The 17230-nt window shown below is 41.7% G+C and overlaps 1 protein-coding gene across 1 annotated transcript in view; it reads right to left on the minus strand.

The window, feature by feature from the left end:
- The window catches only part of drosha (drosha ribonuclease III), a 90099-nt gene that overhangs the window by 21345 nt on the left and 51524 nt on the right, over positions 1-17230 (minus strand). Inside the window, exons 23-26 of the mRNA XM_010789741.1 lie at positions 12607-12651; positions 8605-8762; positions 3274-3379; positions 1701-1842 (exon numbers count right to left, since the gene is read on the minus strand). Coding sequence (XP_010788043.1) covers positions 1701-1842; positions 3274-3379; positions 8605-8762; positions 12607-12651 — 451 coding nt within the window. The remainder of the gene's footprint in view (positions 1-1700; positions 1843-3273; positions 3380-8604; positions 8763-12606; positions 12652-17230) is intronic.

The following is a 17230-nucleotide window of genomic DNA, read 5'->3' on the forward strand; positions in this document are numbered from 1 at the left end:
TATTACCAATTAGTTCCGCAACCCGACCCGACCCGTCGGCACAGGATCCGCAACCCGACCCGAACCCGCATATATATATGAGCAGTGAAAACGTTCAATTATTAACACACGCAGTTGCATATTTCTCTCAAAAAGCGTGGGATGTTGGTTATTCTCTCCATCTAGGAGGACACCAAAAGCCTCCCAGACGTTGGATTTCGCTCTTGAGGAAGTGTTGGAAAATGCTGTATTCTCCGCTATGGAGAGCTTCACCTCAGCCATTCAGAATGTGGCGCGCTCAGAAGCAGATTGATGCGCTGCAGAGGTTATGATTATGCACGGTCCCGCGGGGGAGAGGTCTGAGGATTCAAACATTAAACAAAATTATTATTATTTAATATATTTATTATGCAACACCCGCGACCCGACCCGCATCATCTTTGTTTTACCCAGAACCGAACCCGGAAAAAAGTGTTTGAAAAAATACCACCCGCGAATCACCTTTTTTGCGGGTCACCCGTCGACCCGATGCAGGACTCTGGGGTAGGGTGTATTATTTTAAGATTTTTAAAGAATATTTTACACGTTCACACAGAATTAATCTGTAATCTGCATGACAATAATGTGACGAGCATAAAGTCGATTATTTAAAAAAAATATTAACAATTCAAATATGACAATAATTGTACAATGCAGTGCTTTCAAAATACAAATCTAATTTCCAATGGCTAAGCATTTTCGTATTTTTTGAATGAATGTTTTAAGACATTATTATGAATTAAGGCATTTCTTTAGATGAATTATTTAAATTCAAATAAACCCCGCTCTGTCCCTTTATCTCACGCAACCCATTAGCCAGACTCCACTATATTATAATGCTATTGTAACCAGTTATTTGAATAAACAGTGACTTTCTACCTTTAATCTCACCATGTAGGAAAAAGCCTACGCACAGCTGGGACCACATACAGTTTAAACATGTATGTAATAAAGAGTAGAAAGTCAAATATGCGAAACAGTCAGAATAATACTTCTTCTCATTAAAATGTATAACATATTAAAATGGATTTGAAATATAAGTTCTGCCTACTCACTGCTCCTGCCCTGGAGCACACTTTTTCCTTTTTAAATTCAGTTCTATAGAAATGTGTAAAAGGAGGGAGGCTGCAGCACAGCTTCTACTTACATATATGAACTGTGTTTTCAGGTTGAATTGTGTTCAATGCTTTAGTCGTGAGGCTCTCTACCTTCCAGCCAAATGCCCACTTTGCTTTCTGTTATACCATGAAAGCAAATCTACTAAATTAGAGTGGATAAAACAACCACTAGACCACCATGATCATTTTCCATTCAGCTGCCAACATGTCCTTCACCATCCACTTCTTTAACAAGACATATTTGATTTTACTTCTTATTCTGCTCCAAAAATCTATTAGAGGTAGCAGTAAATTATGAATTGTGGCAGCTGGTGGAGAAAGAGAAAGACAAATCATCACTAACCGCTCCAGTCATACTACGCACATAGGGAGCATCTTCAGCAGAGAAATGACTGTGCTTGACATCTTGCACAAAGGGAACAAAGAAATCAATAATGGCACTTGATGCTGCCGTCTTAAAGCGCACATGCTGGAGAGACATGCAAGGGAAAAGGTTGAGTAGGGGTTTAGGCAGATCTATAAAGATGTTCTCTATGCGAATGAATCAAAGGGTTGTGAACATACACTCCAACAGGTCAGCCAGAGTCTTCGTCCGCAGAGCCACGGGGCGTTTGGTCTTGTCGTTGGTGATGGCGAAATCCTGCATGCCCAACTCCTCCGCCACTTTGGCCTGCGTGCGGTTGTTTACCAGCGAACTGCGGAGAAGCTACGGACAAACAAAACATCATTAACATTCGTAGAATCTAAATGAGGATTAAAAAAACTATTGTAATTCCACAGAAACTTCAAAGTGCAGAACATTAACATGAACCAAAACCTATAACACCTTTAACATGCAAGTCTATTTATCGTCCAGCTCTTTAAATGCCCCTTTATATATATATAAGCCTGTTTGCTATTGTAGTTAAGTGTTTGTATTGCATGTACAGCACTTTGGCTCGACCAAACATCGTTTTAAAAATGTGCTGTATAAATAAAACTTGATTTGATTTGATTTGAAGACTACATATGTTTGAAGGGAAATATCCACAAAAAAAACATGAAAATAGATCAAACAACAAGGAATAATTCATCAGAGACAGAAGCGCTAATGCAGAGTAAATGTTTCAGGGAAGTTGGACGTTGCTCTGATAAATATTACATTGGGACTTGGAGCTTAACGGATGACAACATGTTGGACTGGGTAAGGAACACTCTAAAAGGAAAAACACAAACATGTTAAATATAGCCACAAGATGCAGAAAAGAGCAAATAGAATATAATATGACTGTCTGAATGGGTCCTGCTGTGAAGGAGTACACACACACACACGCACACACACACACACACACACACACACACACACACACACACACACACACACACGTTGAATGAGCACTTTTCTCCCCGATTTGAAATCCATTTCAGATGTACCCCCATCTTGACTCTTGGGCATTGCAGGAGCTTTCAGTCTCTCCGCGAAAAGCTCAAAGGAAGCTTTTAAACAAATGACGGCAAAGGTTGTTATTCAGGTTTAGCGCAGTTCAATCCTTGTAGCCTGGAGTAGTGGGCCTTTCTAAAGAGGAAGTGCTGATGTGAAAATGAAAAAGAGGGAAGATGTAATGCCGCCTGTCAGAAAATGGACTTGCATGTTCAAAGTGTGATAATTCGCTTTGTACCGGCGCCACAAGACGCGCAACTTCTCGCACGCACACGCGCAACTTCATTTTCATCCGACGCTTGACAGCTTGTGCGAAAACTCGGCAGACAAAGACGTGTTATTGAAAACCACTGAACAATTTTGTCTCATGACAATACCCATCACAAGGAGGAGCACAGTGAACATACAGGCGCAGTGTGGGGTGAGGGAGTGGAAGAGAGTTATTTTGTGGAAACAAGCAAAAAAAATGATGGGGGGTGAATACCTGCCTGGCACTGGGAGATTTAAAGATGGATGGGAAAGGAGGAAAAACTCTCCCACACACAAACACACAAAAGCACAGCTGCAACTTCATTGAAGGTGAACCGGTGTAAGAAGCAGCGTTTGTGTTCGACTTCACAAGATGGAGAATAGACAACACACAGGTGCAAGGATGTACAGATATACAAAGGGAGAGGAGCCTGTGTGTGATTACATATTTCATTGATTTGATCTTACTGTTAAATGTCCTTCGTGGTGGTCAGGGAAGTGGATGAAGAGATACTCTGTGGCCACCAGCTGCATGATGGAGTCTCCAAGGAACTCCATCCTCTGGTTGTGGCCCCTGGATTAGAGAAAAGATAGAGGAAAGGATATATGAGAATACAAGGTTATAAAAGGATATGGGGGGGGGGAGGTGGGAGGGTACGTGGAAGTGGGGCATTAGAGGCATCATGCTTTCTCGACAAATCTACCAGGCTTTTAGTCCTTTTACAGTGAAGTCGGGCTGATGTACGTTTCATGGCCGGCCTCTGGGAACAGCTGCACTGACAAGCTGTGTGACAACTCGGAGGCTTGCCTGGAGTAGCAAAACCCTTCTGAAGAAAAACGTCGGGCTTTGATTGCAATTCAAATGGAAAAAAGAGAAAACTCGAGGGGGAAAGGGAAAAAGACATGCTTAAAAACCTCTGGTACAGCTGCCTGTCAAAATCCTAAAACCCTGTTAAAAAGCCTGCGAGCGTGCACACAGATTTGACTTCCAACAATTCGGGAAAAAAAAAGAAGCTAATGGCAACACTGATACTGTACATCAGCTTTCCGCCTTTCTCCCATCAGTGGAAAGGCAGGTCATTAATTAAACAGAATTATAGATTAGCATTGCAGATGTGGGCTGCTGCTGTGCCAGGCAGGAAGAGTTTAGTGTGGGGGGGGGGGCGGGAGTACAAGCAGGGAGGTATATACAGCAGCAGCAGCAGCCCACATATCCATCTAGAGATTTGAGCTGCTTGCAGGAGGGGGAGAGTGTGAAGATGAGAGAGAGGCAAGCAGAGGTAGAAGACAAGGAGGAAGACATCAAAGAGGAAGAAAGGTCAAAGTGCATTGTCCGATTCCTTTTATCTGAGCCAAAGAGATGAGAGCTGAAATAGCACTTAGGGCCTCTTTAAAAGCACTGCAACTTATATCACTTATTATTGAATACATTGATAGCTTTTTAGGCTGAGTAAATGTTTAGTGTATAACAGATTTAAAACAAAAGCGAATCACAATCTCCAAATTGCTTATTTTGTCCGTGCAACAGTCCGAAGGCGTTCCAAAAAAAACACAGAGACTCACATTTGATACGCTTGAAACCAGAGGATGTTCTAATTCGTGGGGATTTATTAATTCATCAATTAATTATTTGAGCTCTGATAAATCTTGGAGTTTGTGAAGAAGCAGAGTGATTTTCTGAGGAGGACTGCTTGCTTCTATAATCACTTCTCTCACCCACGTTGTTGTATAAGTGTGCAGAAGAGGAGGTCGAACCGAACACATTCCCGTCACTTGAACCACAACAGCAGCACTTTTGGAAATGTGCTGAAACGTTTCTGCTAACTAACATTCAAATCTAGGGTATTGCTCAATTGCTTTTTCCTTTGGATTCATTTGTGGTTTACCTTTTGTCAATTCGTCGTTAAGTTAATTACATTTATTGAATTAGGGCAAAATGTTTTAATCTTAATTGGCATTGTTTTGTTTCCCAGAGCTGCAACAAAGAAATGTTTGTATTATTTATTGATCTGAAGAGTATCTTACAGAGTGCTTGGTCTGGAAATGACTGAAATGATTGAAAAATATCAACCCCAGTTCATTTAAATCCAAGATTATTTCTATAAATGTCTTTTAAAAAAAAACTTAAAATAACCATATCAAATGTGATGTTAAAAAAACTAATCAGGACATCTCCATATTTAAGAGCCATGTTCTAATGGTTGTTCATGAACAATTACTTTAATGATTAATCATATATCAAAATGGCTTAGAATTCATGTCATTTGATCAGTCCACTTATCGTCCAGCTCTGCGAACGCCACTTGAACATTCGAACGTATATAACAAACAGGAAAGATTTCTGATAGATGCCAGAGGTGTGACACGGCGGAGCAGTTAATGCACACAGGATCCATGAGGACTTGAAAAGCTACTTTTTACTTCAGTCCTCTTTAAAGGTCCAGCTTCATTAGGAGGGAAGGGACTCCCACATTAAAAATAATCACAGAGCTGCCTAATGAAAAGGCTCTGGGGGGGGGGAGAACTCCGTGTTAATCCGTCTGTACTGTACATGGACACGTGGACTTTCTCTAGATCCATATATCATGCATACTGTATGTGAGCTGGGACGCCAGAGAGCTGAGGGGAAACAGATAGAGGAAGTGGAATGTGAGCTAACTCCACGTCCAATAGGAGGCAGAGGCAGAAAGGGAATAGAGGAGGTGGCAGTGAGAGAGGAGAATGCGTTTCTGTGTGAAGCGTCGCAAAGAGCCATTCCTTATTCACTTCAACAGCAGAGACACAATGCTCCGGTAAGGTGGGGGAAATTGAAGCAAAGTGTGGAGCCGAGGTCTTTATTCGCCTTTGACTTTGATCTAAAATACCTTTAACAGCCCCTCTGAGGAGGCGGCGACACGCTGCCCGCTCCAAAAGAGGGGAGCACTCCATCTTTCAGGGCCATTTTTCCCTCTCAGTGCTACGGGATAAAATGTTCTTGTTTAAGACGAGCACGCTTGTGCGAGGGTCAAACGTGTAATCCGTATCTACTACGAACGATGTGTTACTGAGCGAGGCACCAACATTCAGTGTGATTTTTATATTTCACTGCATAAAAAGATCTATATATATTCAAAATGGTACTTGACTATAATGAAATCTCAGGGTCTCTTTTAGCAACATTGCACTGAGCGGAGGAATATTGAAGTGTTTCGCTGCAGAGGACAAATATTGCCTTGGCTTTACAGTATGAACGATGTCAAATCTTTATAGACTAGCTATTTAATAGACTATCTAATATTTAATGAAAACATAAATAAAAGGTCTGCACAGTGTAGCTCCCTTAAGTGCAATGTATTAGCAAAGCACAGTGTGACATTTCAGATAAAGCTTTTAAGGTTAACTTGGTTTTTTTCACTATATAATAATAATACATTTTCATTTGTGTTGCCTTTGTGTTGCCTTGTGTGTAACACTATGCTTTTTTTAATACATGATGTTAACGTCGAGATTTTTGTGCAAATTGTGACTTGAATGTTTATTATGTCTTGTATAAATACTATAAGTGCAATATTGAAATTGAATGGCAGTCTTTAATATTTAAAGAGGACATCTGTTAACTTGCAGGTTTATATTTGTATTGTGTGCTACTGAGACCTGTTTACATGCTTTATTGTTCTAAACATTAAACTGGGAGGGAGGGAAAGCCCCTGAGGCAGTGTGCTGACAGTATTGTTGTCTCTTAATGTATTTGTCATGTTTTTTTTGATTACTTCTACTTTAAATGTTATGAATCTGAATCGGTTTAGTAAAATATAAATACGTGTATAAATGTTTCAAAAATCTACTCTCAAAGATGCCCAGCTAAATCCTCTTTCATGTACAGAACTTGAAGAGAGATGGATCCTTTTTTCACCATCAGTGAAATTCTTGCAACAGCCAGCTCTTCCTGAGAGAGGAGATAGGAAGCCGAGCGCCCGGGGGCCGCAGCTCTCCATCTCTGTTGTCTGATAGTAGCCCCTGGCCTCCGCCGCCTCTAAACAGGGTCAACTCTCTTCCTTGCTTCTTGCCCTGCCTTCCTCTCGGTCACTCTGTCCTCTATTTCTGCATAAAGTGATAGGCTGAATGAAGGCCATCCTGGGTCCTCTCTCCTCATCTGCTGCCTACCTTAGCGCGTGACCTTCATTTCCCATATCTGACCTCGCTCTTCTTTCCGTGACGGCAGCGCGACCCACTTTGGTTTAACCTTTGGTCCTTAAGGTGAGCTGTTGCTCAGTTGCAGCTTTCGAGTGAGTCGGCTATATTTAGGTCAACCTGCCTCTGGCCACTCACCAGATAATGAGCATAAATAACCCTGAACGTCTATGAATTATGACTTTTTGCTGCAGGAAGTAGTAACAAAACAATGATATTACAGTAAAATGCCCACGTTAAATTAAGCCACTTTCGGATGCGATGTTAGGAAGTACCATTGGTATCAACCTCGAGTTGGAAAGTCCTTTAAAGCTCAGTGTGAGACGAGCCTCTGGACCTGTAATCGACTTCATTGGCCATGAGTGGCGAGAGCTCTGACATTCAATTGATGGATTAGAACATACACAGTAGTGTACTGTATGTGTACATGTGTACATGATACACACGAACACACATGGAGCAATGTCCTTGTGGCAAGCCTAAGAAAGCAATTACAGAGAGCAGCCTGCCAATAGGAATCAGAGGTGCTGCCAAGGCTAATTTGTTGTAGCTGTCAAACTCATTACGGTGTTGTGTGGTAAAGCTCTGAAGTAAGTTAAGCTCTCACGGCAAACACTCTCTTATACTCAGAATCAGAAACACCTTCAATAGAAGTGAAAAGACTCATTAGTGATTTTTTTCTTCTTTTTATAAAAACAGCAATCTTTTTCTATCAATGAATGACTTTGAAGTTGTTATTTTTTTTTTTTTACAAACAGGCCGCCAACACGTCCAATCATTTTTGAAGACGTGAATGCAGAAGTTTGTAGCTCTACTGGCTATTGAACAAATGTCATAGCCGAAGGGTGAGAGGAAAAAACATTCCAGCGCTGACTCACCAAAGCATCACTTTGAAACGTCGCAATTAACAGAGAAAAACAAGCAAAAAGCCAAGCAGCATTACTGCAGTGTTGTATTTCTAATATATTTAAATCAAATCTGGATTCAAAACAAATCCAAGTTTTTGAATCCAGGAATTCAAAAAGGTGGACTGAAGCATGAAAGAGAGAAGAAACCTGTCAAATAAAATATGTGGCTGCAATGAATGAATAAAAGAGACATTTTAAACCTTCTGCCCTGGACAACCCAGCGAATCAAAACCCCATTTCCCATGAGGCACCGAGGTTATGGCCTCACAGATAGAGGCAGACTACAGATATGGCGACTTCAGAGTCCCTTGGGCCTCTCTCTCTCTCGGCTGTGAGACCCCTTGGATTAGGGGCGGGGCTAAAACTCAGTGAACAAGGGCTATCTTTCACAACGGTCCTTTGAACGTGACATTCAGGACATCATTTGTTATACAGGCAGTTTTAGTAACTGCAGGAAAATGTAGAAGCTGCAGGGGGGTGAACATAACGATGATGTGGGAGGGTGGAGGCTGCCACATTCACAACAGATAAAAAGATTTAAAATGCTCGACGTATGCTGAAACTCCCAGCTTCTCAGATCATATTATATATTATAATGCATCATGCCTCATCACCTCTAGAGGGAACTGCTTGCAAATTACATCTGGCCATCTAGTGCCTCGCTTTGCATTTTAATTGGCTGTAACTCCATTATAAACAAACAAACACTGGCCGTACTTACAGGGTGAGGTGGTTGAAGCCCACAGTCCTCAAGGTGAAGGCTCTGGCCAGTAGACGCACATGTGTGAACAAAATGCCAATACAGTCCTCGAAGTTCGTCAGTTTCTGAAGGACGGGAGACGTCTCTATCAGCTGCCTGTCTGTGAGAGGCTCCTGGACCTGGACGAACAGGGAAAAAGGGGGTTTTGGTTATAAACATGTGGGCTAACAAGGGTATCTTTTTAGATAAAGAATACATGTGTCTACTTCATTGTTTAGAGGTGGGGGTATGTCATTTATTTCAGAAACAAATTTTGTTATATTCCATGGAATGCTCTTATCATCCCGATAGCAATGAATATATTAAATGCTTTGACAATAAATACATAAAAAGATGTCATCTGTGTCAGCCTTCCATCTGTGCACAAACTTATCTCGTGCCCTCATTGGTCATGTGCGCGTTTGTGTGTGTTAGGGGGAGGGGCTCTGGAAGGATGTGGCAGATTTGTTCCGGTTGTGTATTTTCAAATTCTAGCGCACTCGAGCTGGTTTTTCCAAAATTACCTACCCCACCTTTAATTCAATTGAAGTTAATGTTAAGGCATAACATTTAAAAAAAGGCAATTCTTGTGATAAAACACTTCCTTTAAAAAAAAAAAAATCACAATACTCCTCTGGAAAGCCAACAAGTTTTCTTCATTCATTGAATTACCAGACGACACGTTATATAGTGATGTTTATCCAGATATGAAATGAACATTATTGTGGTACAGTATTGAGCTTTTTGCCCAGCAGTAATCTCCGTGTACATGTGTAAACAATTCAAAGCGTCTTATCCAGACATTGAGTTTATAAAGGCAGGTGTAAAAAGATCCGTGAATATTCCTATATTTTTTGAATGCATTATTTTACAATATTCTGTCCAATTCTGGCTATTACATCATAAAGTATTTGGAAAAGTACATTTAAATAAATATAAACGACTGTATGTCACTCTACAGAATGTATTGTTTCTGTTTATGCATTCCCATTACGTTTCCAGTCTACGGCAGCATTACTAAGGATCTTTTAACCAGACAAAATCGTATTTGCTCAATGAAGTCGCTCCGCATAAGAGCGTCAAATAAATGCCTTAAATGAAACGAACCTCTACAGTGTGTGCTGCTTGAGGGCCTGGTTTAGAGTGTGTGTTTTTACTCTGCCTCTAAACAAACTTGATGATGTGCAGCAGATGGAATCTCTTAGTCATTAAGTTTTAAGTCAAACAGCTCGCCTTTCTCTCGCTCTCGGAAAATCTGGTGATTCAAACAGTCAATTAATATCTCTGGTGACTCAGTGCAAATGTAAGTCTTGTTTGATCTGAAGCAGGCTATATCAGAGACTGCCGGCCTCGTGACTTCGATATGTTTTGAAAGAATAGCTTTTGGATGTGAAATTGCTGTAGACTATTATTAAATTCAGCTTTAGGGCTTGGTGAGTTCAGATGTAGAAATGCCTCAGCAAAACACGCCACAGCTTTGACTACGGTATTTGCTCATGTCTGTGCTCATTAGGAAAATAAATGATAAGCTTGGAAAATATGTGCATGCGTGTTTGTTGAATAAAGATATTTCCTTTTGGGTGCATTAATTAGACTGCGAGAAACATCTAATTGGTCTATGCGTGGAACAACTGTAGGCTTGACCAAGACATCTTTTCCCAACCAAACAGAAACACAGAGCCATATGAATGTGTGGGGACATCTAAAGGAAACTGAAGCACATTCAATAGACTTTGTAAGTGTGCTCTTGTATATAAAGCCAGCTAAAAATAATAATAATAAATAGAGCTCCATTCAATGCTCTCCCGGGGAAGATGACTACTTTCTTTATTATCTAGCCTCTCCTTTTGTCTGTGTATTCATAATGGATTGTAAACAGCTTTCTCAGAGTCTCCAATGTCAAGCTAGTGCATAGAGCAGAGATGTTGCTTTAAACTCTGTATTTTAATTGGACTGCCTGTAATGTCATGGTTCCATCCTCCAATGTGTCCTACGAAACATTTCTTGCCTTTTTTCCCCTCTGTTAATTAACGAAAGGCGTTTAAATGTCATACATCGCAACTAAAAGGCATCTGACGAGTTCAGCTCTTACAGGCACAAGCTATCCTTCAGGGGGAAAGGCCGGCAGCAAGGCTTCAAACGAAGTGGAGAGAGGAGGGAAGAAAAAAAATCAACAGCAGTTGCGAAAAAAATAAAAATCTTTTGAAATGGCTTCAAAGCATCACTTTCAGCTCAGTCCAGACAGAAAGCAGAATCAGAGCCGAGGTCTTTTGAGGCCCTAACATCCTGACACTCGTGATTCCTCCCAATAAAAACCAAAGAAAGAATTTGAAACCTAGACTCAAAACGTAAATGACGTTTGGGTAAATTGTTCTGGAGGGCTGGGGTTGATGATGCGCTGGTGCGGATCGAGCGAACACGAAAGACATAAAGATTTGCCTGTCAACCACGTAGCATTCCACCGCGCTCTGCAAGGCACGGCGTGGCATGGCTAATGTATGCGTGTATGCCAAAGACGGTTGTACGCATAATTACCCACGCCATGGCGAGCTGCCATTGCCATCCACTCAAACCTCATTAAGACGGCTCTCTCTGTCACCTCTGTTCTATCATGCTGGTGGGCAGGGAGGAGGGACGACACCTTGTTAATTCTCAGCAACAACTTTGTGGGCATAATGTTCCAGCGTAAGCTCCTGGGGGGCTCTCATCAGTTATAGAATAAATAATGAAATACATAAATAACGAAAGGGAAAGCTTTTTTTTTCCTTGTGTGAAACTGCTTTGATGAGATCATCTCAAGGCAAAAGGTCAGGATGCTATCAAGCTAGCAAGAGGTTGGCACAATTTAACAGGCGTTACCCCGCTGGCAGGGGACCACCCTCAGGAAACCTCACACACATACACAGTGTGTGGTAATGAGGCCGCGGATCAGGAGCGGCTAACTCATGCAGCACACTGTGGAGGTTCTCCCCGCACCACAGAGGGCTAGGGGGGCTGACCCCGGGACTCCACCCTGACCACGGTGCCCGCTGCTTGGGCCCCTGCTGCGCTTCTCACCAGGAACACAAGCTGCTGAATACAATGAGCTATTCTGAGCCTCAAGAGCTGAACATAAAACATCCAAGCACTCTGGGTCCTCAGCATTTGGGGATAAAAAGAAAAGCGAGGTGATGAGGGAAAGACGAGGGGAAAATCAAACATACGCAAATGTACCTAAACAGAAGCAAACAATGCTATTTTAGGGCCAAACATGGATATGCAAAAATATACATATGAAGACGCAGCAACACTCGTGCACACGCAGGGAGATGAAGAGAATGAACTGCTTAAAGACGAGTGTCGGCATCCACACAAAGAAACACTTTCTCCACACAGACACATCAGAGAGGCTGGCGGTCCCTGGAGGCCTCGTGTGATTCGGGACTGTAATCCTGTTATGGCATCTTTGATCTCTTCTTCCAAATCCTAATTTCAAACAAACACTGTTGACATGTTCAATGTTTCTGGGCAGATCAGGCAGAGCAAAAAAAAAAAAAAAAAAAACAGCAGAGCGAGGGAGAGAGGGAAGAGAAAGAATCATGAGGATGGAGAGCAGGAGAAATATGTGAGGAGGAATGGAGAGGAGGAAGAGGGACAGTGTAAATGAAAAAGTATATTAGGGTCTATACCAAAATGGAAAGCAGCGAGACGCAGGAGCAGAACAATGAAGATGAGTGGAAGGCTGCTGGGGGCCTTTTGACAGGTATAAAGAACTTAGTCAGCTTCAGGCAGAATAGCTAACAGCTTGCCCACCTCTGTCAGACACACACACACACACACACACACACACACACACACACACACACACACACACACACACACACACACACACACACAGGAAGAAAACTTCAAATGAGAATATTTGTGTCTTAGGGGTGAGGCGAGTTTTAATGGGAGGCACATAGTCCAAAATAAACATCTTCAATAAAACATTTCACAACCAACCTGCAGGGGGTGTGCTGGGTAGTTGAGCCAGACCTCCTGTAGACCCTGCAAAGACAGAAACAGAGAAAGAGGGGGGGTGAGCACTCAAACTAAATAAATGTTAGTGTCCCTGCTTTGTGTTAGGGTCAACCATGCTCACAAAAACAACATCATTCTAACAAAACTAAAAATGTACTTCAAAAATAAACATTAAATACAAATATTTGTTTGCTTCACAAATAATTAAAAGGTCCCAGCCTTGAAAAAAAGAACCTTGTATGATAATAAGGTGGATTTGAAGTATTGCATTTTTTTTGTTGAATTTCATCAGCTTTGCGCATTTTTCTGTGATGCAATGGTATGTCTAGAAAAAGTCCCATTGGCTTCTCCGGTGGACAGAAAACTTTTGCACTGACACAAAGCTATAATGTGCATACCTGTAGATACACGGGAAAAAGCTGAGATGCTTGGTTAGTAAAAGCCCCTGAGACTTAACATGTTGGTCTTGAAAACTCATTGTTCACTTATATAAGAGAAAGCGCCTCAATTTCACAAATTAACTCTTGATAAAGTGTTTCATTTATTAAAAAGGCCCTATTAGGCTCATAATTGTGTTTTTTGCTTTTACTGTGACATGTTTACATGCTTAAATATTCATAAAGCTCTTTATTTTTCTCATACTGCTGCAGAACCCCTTTTCACCCTCTGTATGAAACCAGAGCCCTGTCTGCTCTGATTGGTCAGCTGGCTAGCACTGTTATGATTGGTCAGCTAGTAATAGATAACAGGTAGCCTATCACATACAATGTGTTGGAGTGCTAGCCAATAGAAGCGCAAGTGTAATGTAGTCATTACTCCACATTGGGGGGGAGAGAGAAACTCCTTCTGGCATGAACTTTGGGATTTTAACAAAAAACCATATAACACACTACAGGAAAGGGTAAATCCGAAAAGGCAAAATGGCTCCTTTAACTATCTGGGGCCATGTTGGGGACACTCATTCCTTTAGTAGTTGTGCTTTCATATGCCATCAAAACCCCACTGGGGGCGGCGAGATTACAGCAGTTGAGTGAGATGGCATCTCATTTGGTGACCAAAAGGTCTTTATATCGACCCCCCATTTGACAGTGAGTGAGGGTGGTGTTGTTGGATTTGAGTGGAAGGCGAGGGTGTTGCGGTTTGAGGGTTGGTGGGATTTGGCTTTGAGAGGTGTGTTGTCTCTGGAGACAAACATTGGCAGCGCTGGAGTCCCCTGCTTGTGGAGAGAAATATGTGCGAGATCAACATGTTTCCTTAAACGCGCTCTGAGGTTTCCACGCAAGATTGAATGGCAGAAGAGATTGAGACTGAAAAATAGACAGCACAGAGAGAGAGAGAGAGAGAGAGAGAGAGAGAGAGAGAGAGAGAGAGAGAGAGAGAGAGAGTAGAAGCTGTGGCTCTCAAGTTGTTGCCAAGGACAACACCAGTCAGAAGCAGCTTTCGGCCCGGGGTCTAACGTTAGGTGAGTCATAGCGGCGATAGAGTTGTGGCGAGGGCCTCTAAAGTACAGTATCACTCAGGTGTTTAAAAGGTTCAAGGAGATAAACCTTTAAAATGTGCAATAGCCCACAGGGAGGGTTGTGTGTGGTCAGCGGCATCGAATGGGCGCCTCATCTTCTCAACCCAGCCAGCTGGCAACCCATCGCCTTCAGCAGCCAATGAAAAATTCATGAAAGTGGTCAATACATTTGAGCAATGCTTCCTTTTGGTTTGCTTGTTTCTTGGCCTGGGACTGGAGCTGAAAAGCACTAAAGACATAGCAGGTATCAAGTCAACACGGAGCCTGCATGTGAATACGACTGGGTTTTTGTCGTTGGGTATTGTCAGTTGCACAAATTGCCGTAAATACACTTGTAAGTGATGCATCTACGCAGGAGGAAGTGAAGTATACACACGTTGCTGGGGCTGATGATGAAAATCCATCCACAAGGTGCACGCGATCCGCCCACATGCTGTATATAGACCCTAACAGCTAATGTTTCAATTACAGCCATTCCAAAGACAAGGCAGACAATGATTAAGCCAGCATCCAGTGGGGATTTAAGAATAACAACAGGTTTTTTTTTTTTTCCCTACTCTGTCTCTCTCCTAGCACGAGGAAGGTATAATTACTGGGGGCGCAAATCACCATGTGCAGCAGCTGAATCCCAGCCATTTGGAGGATGGAACTCTAGTGCTACAATCAGAAAAAAAAAGAAAAAGAAACATATGCAAACATGTTTATTTGAATGTCAACAGCATAACCCATAATGAGCATAATGAAAGGCAACTTCATGAAGCCTCCTATGATCTCCGTTCTAAGGTGGGCTGTAATCAGCGCTTCTGTAACTCACGGGGGATTTGAGACAAAGGCTTGCAGATACTCAGGGCTCACAAGCCAACCGTGAATAGTCACCACCAGGATATACCCTCTACCCACACACTCTAGACCCCTACACACCCCTGGGATTGTTGGCCATCCATGATTGGGACATAATGGTGCTCTTTGCTGACAAGGTCCAAAGCTCCTTGACAAATTGGTCTCTAGCTACAGGCTGCCAATCAATCCATCAAACGTAGTAGTGCAGCAGGGAGATCAATAAGAGATAGCGTCGCTAATCAATACCAACATAAAAGCTGCCCTAAGTCCAAAACGGAGGCTTCTGCCAGTAAATGTTCAAGGTGATCTTCCAAATAGGAGAAAACTGGTGTAGACTATGGAGTCAGATTTGGGTCAATATTCTAGCGCACAAAACAAGCTACTCACGAGCGGAAAATGTGCTTTTACACGCGCATGAAATGAGCCTCGCGCGCAGATTAAACCCCGCGAGCAGAGACAGCCCTCTTGCTCGCTCGCGGGAGTGTCAGCCTCACTCGCTCGCGGAGTCTGTCTGCGCGCGCGTGAAAAGTTTCTGACACTTTGGGGCGGAGCCACTGGACTTTGATTGACAGCTGCCAGGAAACCTGGAGTTGCCAGGTTTGATAAATGCCTGAACTACCAAGAGCCGAGGAGTGACAGCAGCAATATCAGTTGGACGAGATTGAATGGTAAAGATGTCCATACAAAAACGTTATATTCGTAAAGTGTACAGCTATAATATATATATATTAATTAATTTTATATAAAACAATATATTTTTGAGTGGGCTGTATCTGTCGAAAACTGCTAGCTACTGTCTGCTGCACGCACCTCTTACGAAATGAACTATAAATGAACTATAGTATTACTATACTGTAAGAGTTGTATAGTGTCCTATAGTAAGTTTGTGGTGTTCTGTAGTATTTTTCACCTGCTATCGTATTTCTATAGTTTCATGTAGTGCCATTTTATTAGCTATAGTAGCCCTATAATATTTCAATAGTAATAGTATCTAGATCTTTGTAGTATTCCTATATTATTTTAAATAGTATAACTATAGTATAATATAGTGTTTCTGTAGTTTTTTTTTTTAACACACTATAGAACACTCCTATAGTAATAGATATTGTCATAATGAATGCATATTATTACTATAGTGTTTGTAAAAGCATTACACTCCTAGAATTCATTAATTACATAAATAACAACATATTCAGCTTATTATGGAGTCAGATTTGGGTCAATGACCCAATCAATATATGTTTTTCACACTTTGGGGCGGAGCCACTGGACTTTGATTGACAGCTGCCAGGAAGCCCAGAGTGGCCAGGTTTGATAAATGCCTGAACTATCAATTAATTTGATATAAAAAAATGACACATTAATTCTAGGAGTGTAATGCTTTTACAAACACTATAGTAATAATATGCATTCATTATGATAATATCATACTATTACTATAGGAGTGTTCTAGTGTTTTACAAAACAACTACAGAAACACTATATATTATACTATAGTTATACTATTTAAAATAATATAGGAATACTACAAAGATCCATACATAGTAGATACTAGATACATAGTATTACTATTGAAATATTATAGGGCTAGTATAGCTAATAAAATGGCACTACAGAAAAAACTATAGATTTCAATAGTAATACTATGTATCTAGTATCTACTATGTATGGATCTTTGNATGCGCGTGTAAAAGCGCATTTTCCGCTCGTGAGTAGCTTGTTTTGCGCGCTAGAATATTGACCCAAATCTGACTCCATAGAAGGGAGTTCAAGTGTCTCTAGGTTAGGGGTCGATGGAGTGTCCAATGGGGTAGCGTTACGCTGCGTCCACATGGCGGCGTGCGTTGAAGCTTGCCGGTGAGCTTGTCTGAAACTCGACCAACAACCAATCACATCAATCTCCCGCCCAGGACACACAAGCACACGCTTTGATTGGCTAGAGCTTGTACTGGCATATGATTTGATTGGCTGACGCTTCCACAATGCAGTTTGGCAAAGCGTGACGTCACCCTGTGTGGACGGAATGGCATGCCTATTTTTTATCCCCATTTGAACTGAGGGTCTCGTTATAATGGTGGTTTAATGTGGATAATTAGCCTACTTGTGACATTTTTACTTTAGGGGATTGACTCCTGGGATTAAGGACAACAAGACTCCCCAAAACTCAAACACATTAAGCGACAAAAACAACGGCGATGAACTCACGGAGCCCGAGGAGGAGCAGTTGTCCACCTCGCCGACCTCGTA

This window comes from Notothenia coriiceps, unplaced genomic scaffold (assembly GCF_000735185.1).
Source record: "Notothenia coriiceps isolate Sejong01 unplaced genomic scaffold, NC01 NC01_scaffold00033296, whole genome shotgun sequence".
NCBI lineage: Eukaryota > Metazoa > Chordata > Actinopteri > Perciformes > Nototheniidae > Notothenia > Notothenia coriiceps.